The sequence below is a fragment of the Hibiscus syriacus genome, unplaced genomic scaffold, assembly GCF_006381635.1.
Source record: "Hibiscus syriacus cultivar Baekdansim isolate YM2019G1 unplaced genomic scaffold, ASM638163v2 tig00006449_pilon, whole genome shotgun sequence".
NCBI classification, from domain to species: domain Eukaryota; kingdom Viridiplantae; phylum Streptophyta; class Magnoliopsida; order Malvales; family Malvaceae; genus Hibiscus; species Hibiscus syriacus.
This window is the reverse complement of record NW_024062099.1, coordinates 62,481-79,234: the sequence shown is the minus strand read 5'-3', so window position 1 is coordinate 79,234 and position 16,754 is coordinate 62,481. Positions and strand designations below refer to the sequence as shown.

The window sequence follows — 16,754 nt, the reverse complement described above, 5'->3', positions numbered from 1 at the left end:
GATTTACATCTACTTAAAACCATTTCTATCTCTAATGGTTCCGAATTTTATAACTGAGTTTATTGTTATTTTAGTTTTTTTTTGTGTAGAATATATTTGACTTTGAGCTTTCCAATGTAGGTATATGATGAGATGAGCTTGCCGAATGGTGTTTTGAGGCTTCAGCCGAAAGGAGGACATGGCCATCATAATGGGTATGTTCCGTTGATGTTACTAGCAGCAGAATCTCTATGAGTCTCCCTTTGCATCTAGCTGGTTTACTTAAGAAGCCTTTGTTTTATATACATGAACTTGTCATGCAGCATATGAAGTTTACCATCTATCTCGTTAACCTATATGTGTTGTCTAAGAAACTTCTTTTTGATTAGAGAACTTCTGAGGCAGTATTAAACTTCATCTGTCGGTTGAGATGTCTATGTCTATCCCGAGGCAATTTGCTGCTGCTTAAATTGTTGCTCTTTTGCCTCATTTCTGCCCATGTGACGAAGACTTGCGAGTCTGGTTTGTGTAGACATTGTTTAGTTCTAAATTGTTTTCTTGGTAATCTAAGTTTGATCATTCTGCATATTCATCGAGTAATCTTTATCTTACAGATTTGAGCAATACTAGCTCATATTTACGTTCTTATGATATGGAATAATAAATAAATCTTAAAGTGTGATCTTCACCTTTCTTCCCACTCGACAAATGGTGATTCAAAAATATTTGACTCTTGCTTTCTTGTTGCAGAGTGAAGAGTGTGATGGGACATTTGGATGGCAGCCGTGAGTTTCCTCGGTTGTGCATAGTTGGGCTCCTAAATCATATTGTTTTTGGCTTAACTGGGAAATATTCGCAACATAAACACACATTCCTTTCAGAAAACAACATTATATGCATATGATTTACTGTTCCACAATTCTAAAAGAGCTGCTTATGGTTCAGGGATTGGAAATCCACCTGGTGCTATGGACATGAAAGCTTATCTTCTACAGAAGTTCAGTCCTGTGGAGCGAAATCAGGTACGTTACTACTCAATTCAACCATTCTGAGAGAGAGATTTTAGTTACCTCTTCTTGTCATTCTCCTAAATTACGTGTACAACAATGATGGAGAACAGGGGAGCGTGTCGGATATGGGTATTTTATTTTATTTTTAATATATTTGGAGAATCATGCCTCCATATCCACATCTAAATATGCTTCATGCATGGTTACTTTAGGGAAAATGAAGATTCCTGGTAACATAGGGTATTTTTGACGATTGATGATGCACTGGAACAAGGAGTTGAGGCAGTGAGGACACTGGCGCTGAGTGGGTTCTGCCAAAAAATCACTAGATTCAATTTAGGGCAGAAGTACAAGCATCACAAAGTTTGATCACATTACATGCATGTATGTATGAACATTTGAATCAACCTTTGACAAACATTTAGCCGGCATCTGTTCTTTTCTAGGCAACTCTTCAGAATCTGTGTAATGGAAATAGATATTTACTGCTGTCTTGTCTCTTAAGGGAATCGGCCAGTCCATGATTTAGAGCAAAAGACCTTAAGCAAGATGGATGAATTTGGATCCAGTTTAAAATAAGAATGTTGGTAACATATATAATATAAAGAGAAATTGATAAACAAGTCGACAACAATAAAAGCAAAAGACTCTGTCCCTCTTCTCTGTCAATTAGACCGTTGCTACTCTCAAAGTCACTTTTAGTATTGAATCTATAAGCACAACATGATATAATATACCCCAATCCATTAGTTTTGCTCTCTTCTTCAATCAATTCTTCTGCTAAAAAGAACATAGCACTAAACAGAATGAACCTTCCTATCTCTCTTATTCTTTCTCAGAATACAAGCCCTAGTAACCAAATTCCCTTTAGGCACACAACATAGAGTTCTATAATGGAAAGAGGTCCCAGTCTCCCAGATACATAGCATACGCAGAATTGAGATAAACAAAGCTGATAATGCATACGCAGAATTGAGAGAAACAAAGCTGAAAATGAAGACTAGAATAAACGACATAATTTAACCTGTGAATTTTAAAGAGTTTAAGTACTATTGACATAATTTTCCCATTTTTCTTTAGCTTGCAAATAAAGGGTAAAATTAAAAATTGAACATATAAACGAACACTAAATGAACGTTAAACGAACATGTTCGTGAACATACAAGCGAACATGTTTGCGAACATATAAACGAACATGTTCGCGAACATATAAACGAACACGTTCACGAACAATAAATGAATGAACATGAACGAGAACATAACCTTGTTCGTTTAAACGCAATTCATTTACACCCCTGCTAATAAACAGAAGACTTGAATTCAGTTTGGTTTTCTGGGTTTATTGATTGGATTTTGTTTTTGATGTTTTTTACAAGTATTTCCAGAAGAAGGATTCATTCATTCTGACTATTTACAAAACAAATTTAAATCATAGGGTTGGGGACTGGGGAGAAAATGGTAGAGTTATTAAAAAAAATTCAAATTCAAAGTTGAGTAATTAAATTGAAAACAATTAAAGTTTGGTGAGTAAAATAAGAATTATAAGATAGTTAAGCTTGTAATTTACCCTAATATTAAATAAAAAAAAGCTCAATTATCCCAAAAAATGTTGAATTAAATCCTTGAGAATGACAGCCGAGGAAGAACGTGTCTGAAATAAATTTTCCATTCTCAACTTACAGACGACAAAGTCCATCACTCATATGTTTCAAGCTCCCAACTTCACTAAAATGGCGTCCGTGGCCTTTCCCACTGTTCCATCCCCAACAAACTCCACTACCATTTTTTTCCATCACAAAGAGCAAACCCAGAGCTGGAATGGCTTGAAATTTGTGAGAGGCAAGAAACACTTGAAGGATCTTTGCACTTGGGGCATTGGTGGCCCTTGCAATTACTTTGTCCAAGTCTTTAACCAAACCCACCTGCTTTCTGCCATCAGGTTTCGTTCTTCTCTCTCTCTCTCTCTTTCATCTGAACTTAGTGAAGTAAAAGTGGAGGAATTTACTTGCGTTTGATTCGAATGAATGACATTTAGTAAAATTAGATTTCAACTGATGTAATGCAGATATTGTCACGAGTTTTCCGTTCCATACATTGTGATTGGCAAAGGGTCAAATTGTCTCTTTGATGATCTGGGTTTTGATGGTTGTGTGATTCTAAATCAGATCGATTTCTTAGAGAGGACGGAACCTGGAGTTTATAGGGTTGGTAGTGGTTTTCGATTTAATCATTTGGGAATTTTGAGTTGCAATGAAGGATTTACAGGTCTTGAGTTTGCAGCAGGCATTCCTGGGACTGCAGGGGGTGCTGCTTACATGAACGCTGGAGCAAATGGTCAGGTATGTTAGCTCGGATTTGATTCGGTCATTATTGAGTTCGAGTTACCTAGCTGGTTCTAATTCGGAATTCAAGCTTGAGCAAAAATAGTCGAGCTCGAAGTCCAACATGAAAAGGAGAAAAAGTCTATCACACTTGATTCAAACTTTTGAGTTGTGAATTATGCAAGGGACTCGAGTTTGGACATGAACTTAAGTAGATTAAACCCTAATCATTAATGGATTGGCAAAATTTTTCTCGGTTGAAGAAGCTAAAAAGTATCACTTGCTTTTTGAAGGAGATTGCCGATTCCATTGACAGCATAGACATTGTTACAACCGAAGGAAAATTTCGGACACTGAACAGAGTTGATCTCAGTTTCAGCTACCGATCATCACCGTTCCAAGACATGAAGGACTTGGCAGCGATTGTTGCGGTTACGTTCCGGCTAGAGGGGTCGCTGTCAGCAAGGAAAAGGCAAAAAGAGCTTTTGAAGAGGTTATGAATTGTGGCAGTGTTTTAAAACCTGTGTATGAAAAGGATTGCTTACTGATAACACATTTTTTTATTTACAGGCGAAGATATACTCAACCGGTAGGGGAACGTTGTGCTGGCTCCGTATTTCGAAATCCGACGAATTTGGGTGTTTCGGCTGGTGAATTGATTGAGAAAGCCGGATTGAAAGGATGTTGCGTCGGAGGAGCAATGGTGTCCAATATCCATGCCAATTTCTTTGTTAATAATGGTGACTGCACTTCTCAAGACATGCTCAACCTCATTGCTTTGGCCAAGGAAAAAGTTCACAGCAAGTTTGGGGTGGAACTTGAGGAGGAAGTACTCTACTTTCATCCCTACGGGAATACTCTATCATCTGGGAAAGGTAATCGGTAATGTATTTGCTTTGATAAACCTTGAGAAACCGACTTCAGTAGCTCTAAACTAAGTTTATAACCAACTCGGGTATCAAATTGGGATAAAATACTAAACTCGTGTACCAAATTGTACTAAATTAAAATAAAGTAGTATCAAGTTTTGGTACCAAATATTATATCAAACCTAAAGATTTCTGAAATGATGATTCAACTTTGTATAAATTATAATGACGAGTAGCATTTTAAGTCTTTATCGGTTTAAATTTAAGTAAAATTAGACTTTTTCCCGTCTAATTTTTGGGTTACATACAAAATAAGTCCATATTATTTTAAATTTAGATATCTTACTTTTTTAAATATTTAATCCTAATTCTGTATCGGATCATATTTGTGTTTATCATAGTGTAGCTTTAATGGCAGTGGTTCAGGGTAATAAAGGTGATGGGGTTGCATCTGTTACCTCAGGCAGGGGAAATTAAAAGAGAAAATCGCCTCAGTGACAAAAAAAAAGTTATAATATACGATTTTAACCAACTTTTTTTGGATTTGCCAAAATGACCAACAAAATCGCAACGCGAAATAAAAATCGCAACGCGATCCCCAGAATCGCAAATCAGTTTCCAGAATCGCAAATCAGTTTCCAAAATCGCAACGCGATTCTTGAAAATCGCGATGCGATAGTACAAATTCGCATTGCGATTTTCCATAATCGCAACGCGAATATGAAAATCGCAACGCGAACACATAAATCGCAACGCGTATCCGTAAATCGCAACGTGTATCCGTAAATCGCAACGCGTATGGGTAAATCGCAATGCGTATCCGTATATCGCAACGCGTATCCGTAAATCGCAACGCGTATCCGTAAACCGCAACGTGTATCCGTAAATCGCAACGCGTATCCGTAAATCGCAATGCGTATCCGTAAATCGCAACGCGTATCCGTAAATCGCAACGATAATCCGTAAATCGCAACGCGTATCCGTAAATCGCAACGATAATCCGTAAATCGCAACGAGAATCTGTAAATCGCAACGATAATCCGTAAATCGCAACGAGAATCTGTAAATCACAACACTGAAATTTTGGGTATATAACACTGAAATCATAAACTAAATCCCTAAATCGCAACTCATTCCATCTCCATCTATCACTCTCTCCGGCGACATCCGTTCCTATATCCAACGACATCCTTCCCAATCCGGCAACAGGTTTTAGTTTCGCAGCTCGTCTGTTTAGTAAATTAATTTACAACCATGAAATCATCTAATGTTGATCATGTTTGGATAGATTTGTGTTTTGGAGGGTCATGGGATAATGTTCATGGTGTTTTACAATATATGCCTTTACCCATGAATCTTCAACTAAAATTGTCTTTACAAAAGTTAACTTATGAAACTCTAATGCTACGTGTTTCAAATAAATTGAATTTAGAGCCCCTAAGTGGATTTAGGCTATCTTATCAGAGAAATGGTAAAGTTTATTTGTTAACCGACAATGAAGATGTTGAACGATTCATTGCTTACATTAGTGTTTCACAAGATGATGTTACATTGTATGTTGTTGAACCTAGAAGTAGTATTGTTGGGTCAGTAGCGGGTAGTAATCAACTAAGTTTTTCTCAAAACCCACAACCTTTCTCTAATCCAAATCCCAATCAACTTTCAGCACCAAATTCCGGTTTTCGTATTGACCAGTTAGACGATGATGAGCCAACAGAAAAAATTGTGAGTACTAGTCAGTATTCGAAATTTGGTCTTGGTCAATATCCGGACTTTGATATTGGTCAATACACGGATTTTGATGATGTTTCAGAAGAAGAAACAGACCATGCGTGTAATGATATTGATATTGGTCAATACCCGAATTTTGATGATGAAACAGCCGTTGCCGAAGAATGTAATGTTGATGATAATGAGGAGGAAGTTACGACTGTGAATGAACATGTTGAACATCCATTCTGTAATTCATATAATCCTGAAGAAAAAGAAGAAGAAAAAGTCCCCGAAGAAAAGAAAATGCCACGGGCGTATAACTGGAATATGCCAGAATTACTTCAGATACCGGAAGAAGAGTTGATAAAGAAAGCAGTTGATTGTTACACAAAAGTTATTCGTATCAAGAAAGATGATTGTTTTGATACAAAGGAAGACTTGAAGATAGCTTTATATACGAAATGTGTGAAAGATGGCTATCAACTAAAAGTTAACAAATCAAGCAAAGATCGTTTCGAAACAAGGTGTATGATTGACAAAAACTGTACGTGGCGTATGATTGCAAAGAGAATAAAAGATTGCAAAATGTTTCAAGTTAGGACTTTTATTGATAAACATACATGTTCAAGAACCCAAGTTTTTCCTCACCATAGACAGGCAAACAAAAAGGTGTTGGGTGGTTTTCTGGCTGAGTTAATGTTTTTGAATGGCAGGGTATATCGGGGACATGAAATTATGACTGACATGAATGCTCGGTTCAAGATTAGTATATCATATTCTCAAGCTTGGAGAGCCAAATGTTATGCCTTGGAATTGTTGAGGGGGTCGCCAGAAGCATCGTTTGCCCAACTGCCGGCTTATTGTCACAATTTAAAGCTGAAAAATCCTGGGTCGGTAACTCATATCAAAACAGATAGAGATGGACGCTTTGAGTTGCTGTTTATCGCCATTGGTGCTACGGTTAGTAAATCAATATAATTTTGTTGACTCATTTTTGTTAGTTACATGCATTTCACATTTAAATGATTATATTTCTTGTGTATATTATTTTGTAGATTCGTTCGTTTATTACTTGCATGCGCCCAGTTATTATAGTTGACGGAGCACATTTGAAAGGTCGATACCTTGGAGTAAATTTATTAGCAGTAGCCATGGATGCTAACAATGGGATATTGCCAATAGCTTACGGGGTTGGCAAATCTGAAACCTCTGATTCATGGACATGGTTTATGGGGCATCTTAGGGATTGCATAGGTCCTATTAGCAATCTGACAATCATATCCGATAGGGCAAACTCAATTGACAACGCTGTTAGAAGGTGTTTCCCAGATGCTTTTCATGGACTTTGTGGTGTTCATTTGTATAGAAATCTAAAATCAAGGTCTGCTGGTATAAAAAAGCACAAATGGACATACTGGAAGGCTGTAAAAGCTTATCGGGAAGTGGATTTCAATAAGCATATAAATTGTTTAAGACGTGTTTTGCCTCAGTGTGCTCAAACACTAGAAGATGTCGGGTTTGAAAGATGGTCAAGAGTACATCAACTTGGAGCAAGATATGGTTTCATGACGTCTAATAGTGCAGAATCAATCAACGCTCTAAGTCGTCATTCCCGGAAATTACCCATTACTATGTTAATGGAGTTTTTTCGAGCCTCTATTCAACAGTGGTACTACAAGAAAAGAAACCATGCAGGTATTATTTCTTTGAATTCGTAACTTATCATATTTATATATTTTACTAAGTATTGTTTATTTAAATTTACAGGAACATTGGAACATCGTGTTACACCATGGACTGAAAAAAAGATAACGAAACGTGTTGTGAAGTCAACGTCATGGAGAGTTGAACCATGTTCAAACACTTTGTTTCAAGTACTGGATAATAACTTAAATGGGCTAGTCGATCTAAATGCAAAGACGTGTAGTTGTATGAAATGGCAAACATCTGGTTATCCGTGTGGCCATGTTATAAAAGTTGCTCTTCATTTAAACCAAGATGATTCAAGCGCATACGCTATGGATTGCTACACTACAGAAGTTTATCGACAGACTTATGCCGAGATTGTCTACCCTATTCCACATCCTTCTGAGTGGGACATACCAGATGACTTACAAACAGTTTTGCCACCAGCCATGGACAGAAGGCTACCTGGCCGACCAAAAAGTCACGATCGTATACCGTCTAAGGGTGAAGAGAAGAAGAGATCGACATGTAGTCGGTGCAAGGAAAGTGGTCATACAAGGTTGACATGTGGATCACCAGTGCCATCAAAATCATCTTTTCCTCTACCAAAATATGGATCCTCATCAAAATCCAAAGCTCATATGGTGTCAAGCAAAAGGCAATCATCTTTAAAATCCCAATCACGATTGGCTTCACCTTTTGAGACTGTTAACTTAGGTGATTTTTAAATGCAAACGTTGTATTATGTGGATTTTATGTGTGAACTTTTAACATTTTCAGTTGAATTAATGACTCAGGCCAACCATTTTGACTTAACCAACTCTTGTTATTCAGTTGTTATCACTATTAGGCATGCATTTGACTATCGCAACACGGAAAATACAATCGCAACGCGAAATGAAAATCCCAACATGAAAATCGCAATGCGGAAATGAAAATCGCAACGAGAGAATCGCAATGCGAAATGAAAATCGCAATGCGAAATGAAAATCGCAATGCGAAATGAAAATCGCAACGACAGAATCGCAATGCGAAATTAAAATCGCAATGCGAAATGAAAATCGCAACGAAAGAATCGCAATGCGAAATGAAAATCGCAACGAAAGAATCGCAATGCGAAATGAAAATCGCAATGCGAAATGAAAATCGCAACGAGATAATCGCAATGCGAAATTATAAACGCATTGCGATTTTCATTTCCGCATTGCGATTTTCATTTCGCATTGCGATTCTCTCGTTGCGATTTTCATTTCGCATTGCGATTTTCATTTCGCATTGCGATAGTCATTTTTGCCTTCAACATAATGCAGATTGAAATCAACAAAATCAACCATTACATTTCAATCAATTAAACAAGCACAAATAAGAATTATGTTCGCATCAATTACACAAATCAACTTTTACAAATCATCTTTTACAAATCAATTAAACAATCAAAAATAAGCAATAATTCTTATTTCCGATCATCTACTATTGAATCAACTTTTACAAATCAATTAAACAATCAAAAAACAATCAATTAAACTATTGAATCAACTTTTGCAGCTCGACATCATTTTCACGCAGTTCACTTCTGAGATTAACCTGCAGAAACCAAACATTTGTTCAAACAACACTTTCTACACATCTAAAACCTACAAACAGCAAATTATTGAATTCTAGTTACTTAACCAAACATTTTCAAACCAAAAGTATATAAACTTACCAATTGTTTATGGACATTTTTATAACGCGGAAGCAGGTAGGCAGCGTCTCGTATATATCGATTTAGCCATATAATGCCGAAACCACAAGCCTACTGCAGCTTTATCTCTATCGGTGGGAGGTAGATACTTGATGCTTCCCGTCGTCAAACGCTCCAACGCCAAGCATACGAGAGGACCACAATCTCCTCTGGCTCCGCTCGTTTGTTGTGGCGCGGTCTCGTCTCTAATAACTGTAATATTGAGCTTCTTTGGCTTCTTGTTTCCAGAACGAGTCCAATAATTGATCGCATCCAAGAATTTAGCCAAATGAGAGCTCCATCCCTTAATAACATCTCTTAAATCAGCCAATGATATGTAATTTATCATGCTGTCATACACTATTGTCTTAAGGGATGGGAGCTGAAGCTCGACGAGAATCCAATGTTTACGTTCCAAAACAGGGATAAACACCTGCAATCATAAGTAATAATTCATTCATTTGCGCACTTATTTCATAAAACCTTTAAACTCAATCTAAAATAAATACTAACCTTATCGACCTCCCACCATGCAGGATAAAGTTTAGCTTGTCCATTGCCCAAATCAAATGATTCATCTCGTGCATTCTTCAAGTGAACGGCGTGAAAAGACGTCGGCATTATTGTATATCGTATATTTTTATTTTTCTTAAGTTTTCTTATTATTAGAAGACGTGTCACCCACGCATCGATATGCTGTTTTACAAAAAAAGACATATATTAGTGACTTACATAAATTTAAAAAAAAAATTAATCAAATTGAAATATAAGAAAAATATAAGACTTACCCCCCCATCGAAATAGCCATTGTCTTCGACCCCTAATAATACGCCCCACCAAGGCCGTTCAAGCAACAAAAAGATATCATCGGTGAGCTTGCATATGTCAGTGAAACACCCCTTGCTCCGCTCATGTAGATAAAAATCAACTGCGGTCTTAGCCCAAAGGGTGTTATCCAAAATTGTGTCCGGTAGTTGTTCCCTCTCCTCTTCAGATACCGGTATGGTACTGGCCGGTAACTCATACGAGAGCCAACTTGAATCCATCATGTCCGGCACGTCAGAGGGTTTCTCAAGAAGCCTACATATGACGCCATGTGAATCGGGCTCTTGAATGGTGGGAGGGACCTCTTCAATGATGACAGTGGCCTCTTGAACGGTGGGAGGGGACTCTCGAGGAATGATATGGGGGGCCTCTTCAACGATAGGAGTGGACTCTTGAGGGATGACAGGCGAGTCGGGCTTCTTCTTGCGGTGTCTTCGCACTATTGGGGTGTACGGAGACTTAATAGCACGTGCACGCTGTCTGATGCGTGAACTCCGTCGTGCAAGCATAACCCGACGTAAAGCATCCACTCTATCGGGCCGCTAAATAATTAAATACAAAAATCAGTAAATAAACAGACATGATATTTAAACAGTGAAAACAAAGACAAATATGTTTCAAACTTGCATTGTATTCACCCAAGTCATTATTCTATCATAGTTCACAAAATGCATCAGATAACAAAGAAAAATATGTTTCAAACTAATACCCTGAAGTTAGTATTTGTCTTTGTTTTGTCTATTGGTTGAAGTAATGCAATCCATTCAAGTTTCAATTTGCAGAAGAAGAAATAGTTTACTTTCGCAACACGAAACTTAAAATCGCAACGCGAAACCAAAATCGCAACGCGAAATGAAAATCGCAACGACAGAATCGCAATGCGAAATGAAAATCGCAACGAAAGAATCGCAACGCGAAATGAAAATCGCAATGCGATTTTGGTTTCGCGTTGCGATCTTGTCGTTGCGATTTTGGTTTCGCGTTGCGATTCTGTCGTTGCGATTTTCATTTCGCGTTGCGATTTTGGTTTCGCGTTGCGATTTTAAGTTTCGTGTTGCGAAAGTAAACTATTTCTTCTTCTGCAAATTGAAACTTTCAACCAAAAGACAAAACAAAGACAAATACTATTTCACAGTGTTAAAGAATACACAGTTTAGCAGAATTGGCAGCAACCGAACAAATTTACTTTCAACCAAAAGACAAAACAAAGACAAATACTATTTCACAGTGTTAAAGAATACACAGTTTAGCAGAATTGGCAGCAACCGAACAAATTTACTTTCAACCAAAAGACAAAACAAAGACAAATACTATTTCACAGTGTTAAAGAATACACAGTTTAGCAGAATTGGCATCAACCGAACAAATTTACTTTCAACCAAAAGACAAAACAAAGACAAATATATTTCACAGTGTTAAAGAATACACAGTTTAGCAGAATTGGCAGCAACCGAACAAATTTACTTTCAACCAAAAGACAAAACAAAGACAAATACTATTTCACAGTGTTAAAGAATACACAGTTTAGCAGAATTGGCAGCAACCGAATAAATTTACTAAGCAATCTAAGTGAAATGGCTAATCTAAGTGAAATTACGAGTAAATTTATCATTAAGTTAAATATGGAAAATCTTAAACTTACCTCGTTGCGTAGAGTATGAACCTCATTCTGCAACGATACTATCATCTCACGTAGAGCGGCAACCTCACCACGTAAAGTTGACACCTCCACACGCCATGCACCATCGTTATCGCGTAGAGTACCGATCTCCTCACGCAAGGCATTGACCTCATCACGTAACTCCCTTGACTCATCCCGTTGAGGTGGAGGTGGAGAACAGGGAGATAGGAGTCGTGGCATCTTTGCCGGTCGCCTATCATGAGGTGATGGTGGAGAAGAGGCTCGATGATGTGACGGGATAGGTGATGGCTCTCGTTCTAGAGGTGTATAGTCGGTTCGATCGGGTGATGGCTCTAGGTGAGGTGATGGCTCTCGAATTGGAGGAAGTGGATGCTGCTCATCATCCGTGCCATCAAAAAATTCTGACTAGCTTGCCACCAATCAGTGGCAAGCTCTTCCTCCGTGGGTGTCAGTCTTTGTAATGGAATGTTGGCCTCCTAAAATATAAAAACTCAAACAAAGTTAAACGTCTACTATTAATAACTTGTTTATATATTATATGAAAGTATTTGTGTTAACTTACATTATTTATTGTGGCATATGGTATTAAGTCTTCCCAATCCAACAGAGTTTTCCTCTTCCAGGAAATAGCCCTGGGAATATCATTTGACGTTTTTATTGCATATGTACGCATGCTGGGGAAAGCCTCGAATATCCAAATCTACAAACAATATAATAACAAAATTAGTAATTGTTAAATAATTAATTATAATTTTAGAAACATTATATAGAAATTCTTACCTTAAAGGCCCAAACAAAGCCTGACAAAGTGTATTTGGACCCATCGCCCCGCAAACTTTTGCGGTCATCAAAGGCAGACGACAACTTAGTCCAGGTAGCTTTCCATATATACGAACCCCACGGAAACAGATTCCATGCATTCAGGTCCTCTACCAATATTATTAGCTCCCGATGAATAGGTTGTCTGGCCTCTCTGCCTAAAAAGCCGGCATACACAAGTAGTAGAAGGCATACTCGGACAACATCGACGTCTTCCATCCGAGTGAAACCAGCTTTCTTATTAAATAATTTCTTCAGGTCGTCAACATGTAGGTTCGGCTTCTCCATTGACTCATCCGGAAAAACCCGGGATAACCATGATGGGCGGGCGATATGACGAGTGTACCGGCCTACATCATCGTGTCCGAATCGTAGACCAGTGATTAAGCAGAACTCCTTCCGCCCAAAGCAAGTATACGCTGGTGGAAAATGAAACCATATCTCTTCCTCACCACGTTGTATACTGTCGGGTAGATTTGATGTCATGGTCTGAAGCCACAAATGGGTCAAATTAGCATCTCCACCCGGATGCTGTACTCTCAGCCATGGCCCGAAGCAGGTTTCCTCAAACAATTGTCTTTGAGTAGGTGAAAGCTTTTTTGCAATTGTAGTGGCCAGGCTGACTTTATTTCTCAAGGTCAATTGAGCCGAAAAAAATTTCTACAAAAACAATAAACATACCAAGTTAGATATACCAAAAACTACACTGTGAAGATATACCAAAAACAATAAACATAAAAAGTAGTAGTTTATTCTTGAAACTAAAATTTGCAACACTGTTTTGTCTTTTGGTTGAAATGAAAATCGCAACGAGAGAATCGCAACGCGAGATGACAATCGCAACGAGAGAATCGCAACGCGAAATGAAAATCGCAACGAGAGAATCGCAACGCGAAATGAAAATCGCAATGCGATTTTGGTTTCGCGTTGCGATTCTCTCGTTGCGATTTTCATTTCGCGTTGCGATTCTCTCGTTGCGACAGTCATTCTCTCGTTGCGATTTTCATTTATCTCGTTGCGACTCTTCTGCAAATTGAAACTTGAATGGATTGCATTACTTCAACCAAAAGACAGAACAAAGACAAAGACAAATACTAACTTGAAAATCGCAACGAGAGAATAGCAACGCGAAATGAAAATCGCAACGACAGAATCGTAACGCGAAATGAAATCTAAGTGAAATGGTTAATCTATTATTGAAATGACCAGTAAACTTATCATCAGTTTCAATATGAAAAACCTACAATAATGCAAACATTTCAAAATAAAAATAATTAAAAAAACTAACCCTCGGAGGTTGATTTTCCATTTCTGAATATTGTGAGGGATTTCTGACCGTGAATGGTTGTGAGGGATTTCGCCGGAGATGGGGACGGAAATCTTCGGAGATGGGGACGGATTTCTTCGCCGTAGAGAGTGAGAGATGGAGATGGGACTGAGTTGTGATTTTAGGTTTTAGGTTATGAGTTGCGATTACGGGATTTTGTCTTAATATTCTTTTTGTAATTTGAAAATAAAATACGCGTAGCGATTATAATGGCGCTTTAAATATCGCGTTGCGATTTACGGATACGCGTTGCGATTTTATGTATTATCGTTGCGATTTACGGATACACGTTGCGATATACGGATACGCATTGCGATTTACCCATACGCGTTGCGATTTACGGATACACGTTGCGATTTACCCATACGCGTTGCGATTTATGTGTTCGCGTTGCGATTTTCATATTCGCGTTGCGATTATGGAAAATCGCAATGCGAATTTGTACTATCGCATCGCGATTTTCAAGAATCGCGTTGCGATTTTGGAAACTGATTTGCGATTCTGGAAACTGATTTGCGATTCTGGGGATCGCGTTGCGATTTTTATTTCGCGTTGCGATTTTGTTGGTCATTTTGGCAAATCCAAAAAAAGTTGGTTAAAATCGTATATTATAACTTTTTTTTGGTCACTGAGGCGATTTTCTCAAATTAAAATCAAAATTTTATGCAAAATAAAATAAATACAAAACAAATACAGTTGTCGGTGTGGGTAGGTCTATGTTTAATTGTTTATGATTGGTGGCCAAAAGTTAGAAAATGAATTAATAGGAGCTTTAAAGGCTCCATGGCCCCTCACCATCACTGCAAATGTGACATTAGTCTTTTACATACATTATTAATATAATAATAATAATAATAATAATTATTATTATTATTATTATTTTCTTAGTATTTCAATGGATCAATTATTTGTACTATCTTTTTTTTCTTAAAACGACTTAAATTTTTATTTATATCTGAGATTTTCACTAACCTACAAAATACCTTTTTTTCCTTTTAAAAAAAAAGAACTTTTCTTATCACATGAATTGATAATTTGAGGCTAAAATGTAAAACCTAAATGAGAATTTCCTAAAGTATATCTTAAAATCTCAAATAATTACCATCCAATTTAATAAACTGAAATATTTTGATTTTATATAATATGTTTGGAAAAAGGAGAGAAAAAAAACATTGTTTTTTTTTTCTTTTCTACAAATCATTAGCGAATCATTATAATATTAAAATATTAAATAACTATCATTCAATTTGATAAACTAAAACATTTTGATTTTACATAATATGTTTGTGGAAAAAAAGGGAAAAACATTGTTCTTTTCTTTTCTACATATCATTAGCGAATCATTACAATGAATAAACATTCAAAAGAACTATAAATAAAATTTAAATCTTTAACCTTCAAATTTTTAACCATAAGTTTTAAATTTTAAATTTTAAAATCTTAAATTATAAATTCAAGATTTTAATAATAATTATTCTTAGCTGAAGACATCCTCAAAGCTATCAAAGACATTGTTGGAATTCAACTTCGAGGAAGAAATATTAACCGTTTAGATAGTGTTAAATTTAATCTCTGTAATGCATGGGGTATAACTTAACCTCAGGGCAGTGGCAGGGTTTTCGGGAGCCCTGTACAAATTCTTATAAAGGGGCTCCCTATTTTCTAGATATATTCGATTTCGGGGCAACAATAGTGGCATTTTTTTGACAAACGTCGCGATAGATCCATCTATAATGGCGTTTTATCAATAAAGCCGCAATAATAGTGGATTTTTTTTAAAAACGTCGCAATAGGTCTATCTATAGTGGCGCTTATTGAAAAAACACCACTATATATATACTTTTTTGGGGCTATTTTTTGGGCCCCTGCGCGGTCGCGCAGTTCGCGCCGCCCCAGCCACGGCCCTGCTTAACCGATCATTCTTTTTGTAAGTATGTTGTAAATATGTTTTGTGATTGGTGATTGGTTGTATTTGGTTTTGTAGCAAACTCTGTTCTTTGGGTAATAAAACTAATTATCTAAAAAAATGTACTCTTAGACACTATAAGAGCTTGAACATTTGACATTACAAGATGAACATCACTACTTTAAGTTGGAGAAATAATTTATCTTTTCGAGATTTTACCATCTCAATTTGAAAGAACAATTTATGTTTTTTAAGTCTTCTTTCAATTTATGTTTTTAAGTCTTATTTTCTTAAAGTTGAAGTCAGATTATCTTCAACAAATCTCTCATACTCGAGTGCGAATAAGTGAAACACCATCTCCATAGTTTGACATCCTCATGTACGAATGAGCATGCAATCTTCAACAAATTTCACTTTTCACTTTCTCAAACGCGAATGAGTAAAATATTATCTTTAGAGACTGTCATATTCAAATAAGAAGAAGCAGATTATTTTCATCAAATCTCACCTCTTTGTGTATGAAAGAGTGGAAAATCATCTTAAGAGTCGGACATTTTCGAATATGACGAAACACATTATCTTTTACAAATCTCACTTCCTCGAATGTGAATGAGTGGAACATTATCTTTGGAGTGTAACATCATCATATGTGAAGGAGGATACCCAGTGACAAAACTCTACATTATCTTTTGAGGGGGCCATTGAAAAAAATTAAGCAAACCAATAAAATTGAAGATACCTATGACATTTTTCTCAAGTACGCTCGTCGAATTTCATCTCATTGGTTAACTGAATATTTTAATATTGCCTTACAGAAGGATCACGTTCTACAAACGAAAGATTAACGTCTTTAACTCAAATTAAATGACTCGTATCCAATTACAATCATTAATATATTGAAACTCGAGTTAATCTAAAGTTCATATGACAATCC

At 36.8% G+C, this 16,754-nt stretch overlaps 1 protein-coding gene and 1 long non-coding RNA gene across 2 annotated transcripts; both read left to right on the top strand.

Moving 5' to 3' along the window:
• Positions 1–101: 101 nt before the first annotated feature.
• Positions 102–1,369, top strand: LOC120200686. Its single transcript, XR_005523593.1, has 4 exons — positions 102–194; positions 730–787; positions 925–1,001; positions 1,202–1,369. It is a non-coding gene; the product is annotated as an uncharacterized LOC120200686 (long non-coding RNA).
• Positions 1,370–2,661: 1,292 nt separating this feature from the next.
• On the top strand, positions 2,662–4,265 carry LOC120200702 (UDP-N-acetylenolpyruvoylglucosamine reductase-like). The gene is made up of 4 exons (XM_039201469.1): positions 2,662–2,928; positions 3,055–3,328; positions 3,604–3,803; positions 3,881–4,265. Exons 1-4 carry the CDS (start codon positions 2,693–2,695, stop codon positions 4,194–4,196), a joined length of 1,026 nt encoding a protein of 341 aa, XP_039057400.1. The 5' UTR covers positions 2,662–2,692; the 3' UTR covers positions 4,197–4,265.
• The last annotated feature ends 12,489 nt before the right edge of the window (positions 4,266–16,754 follow it).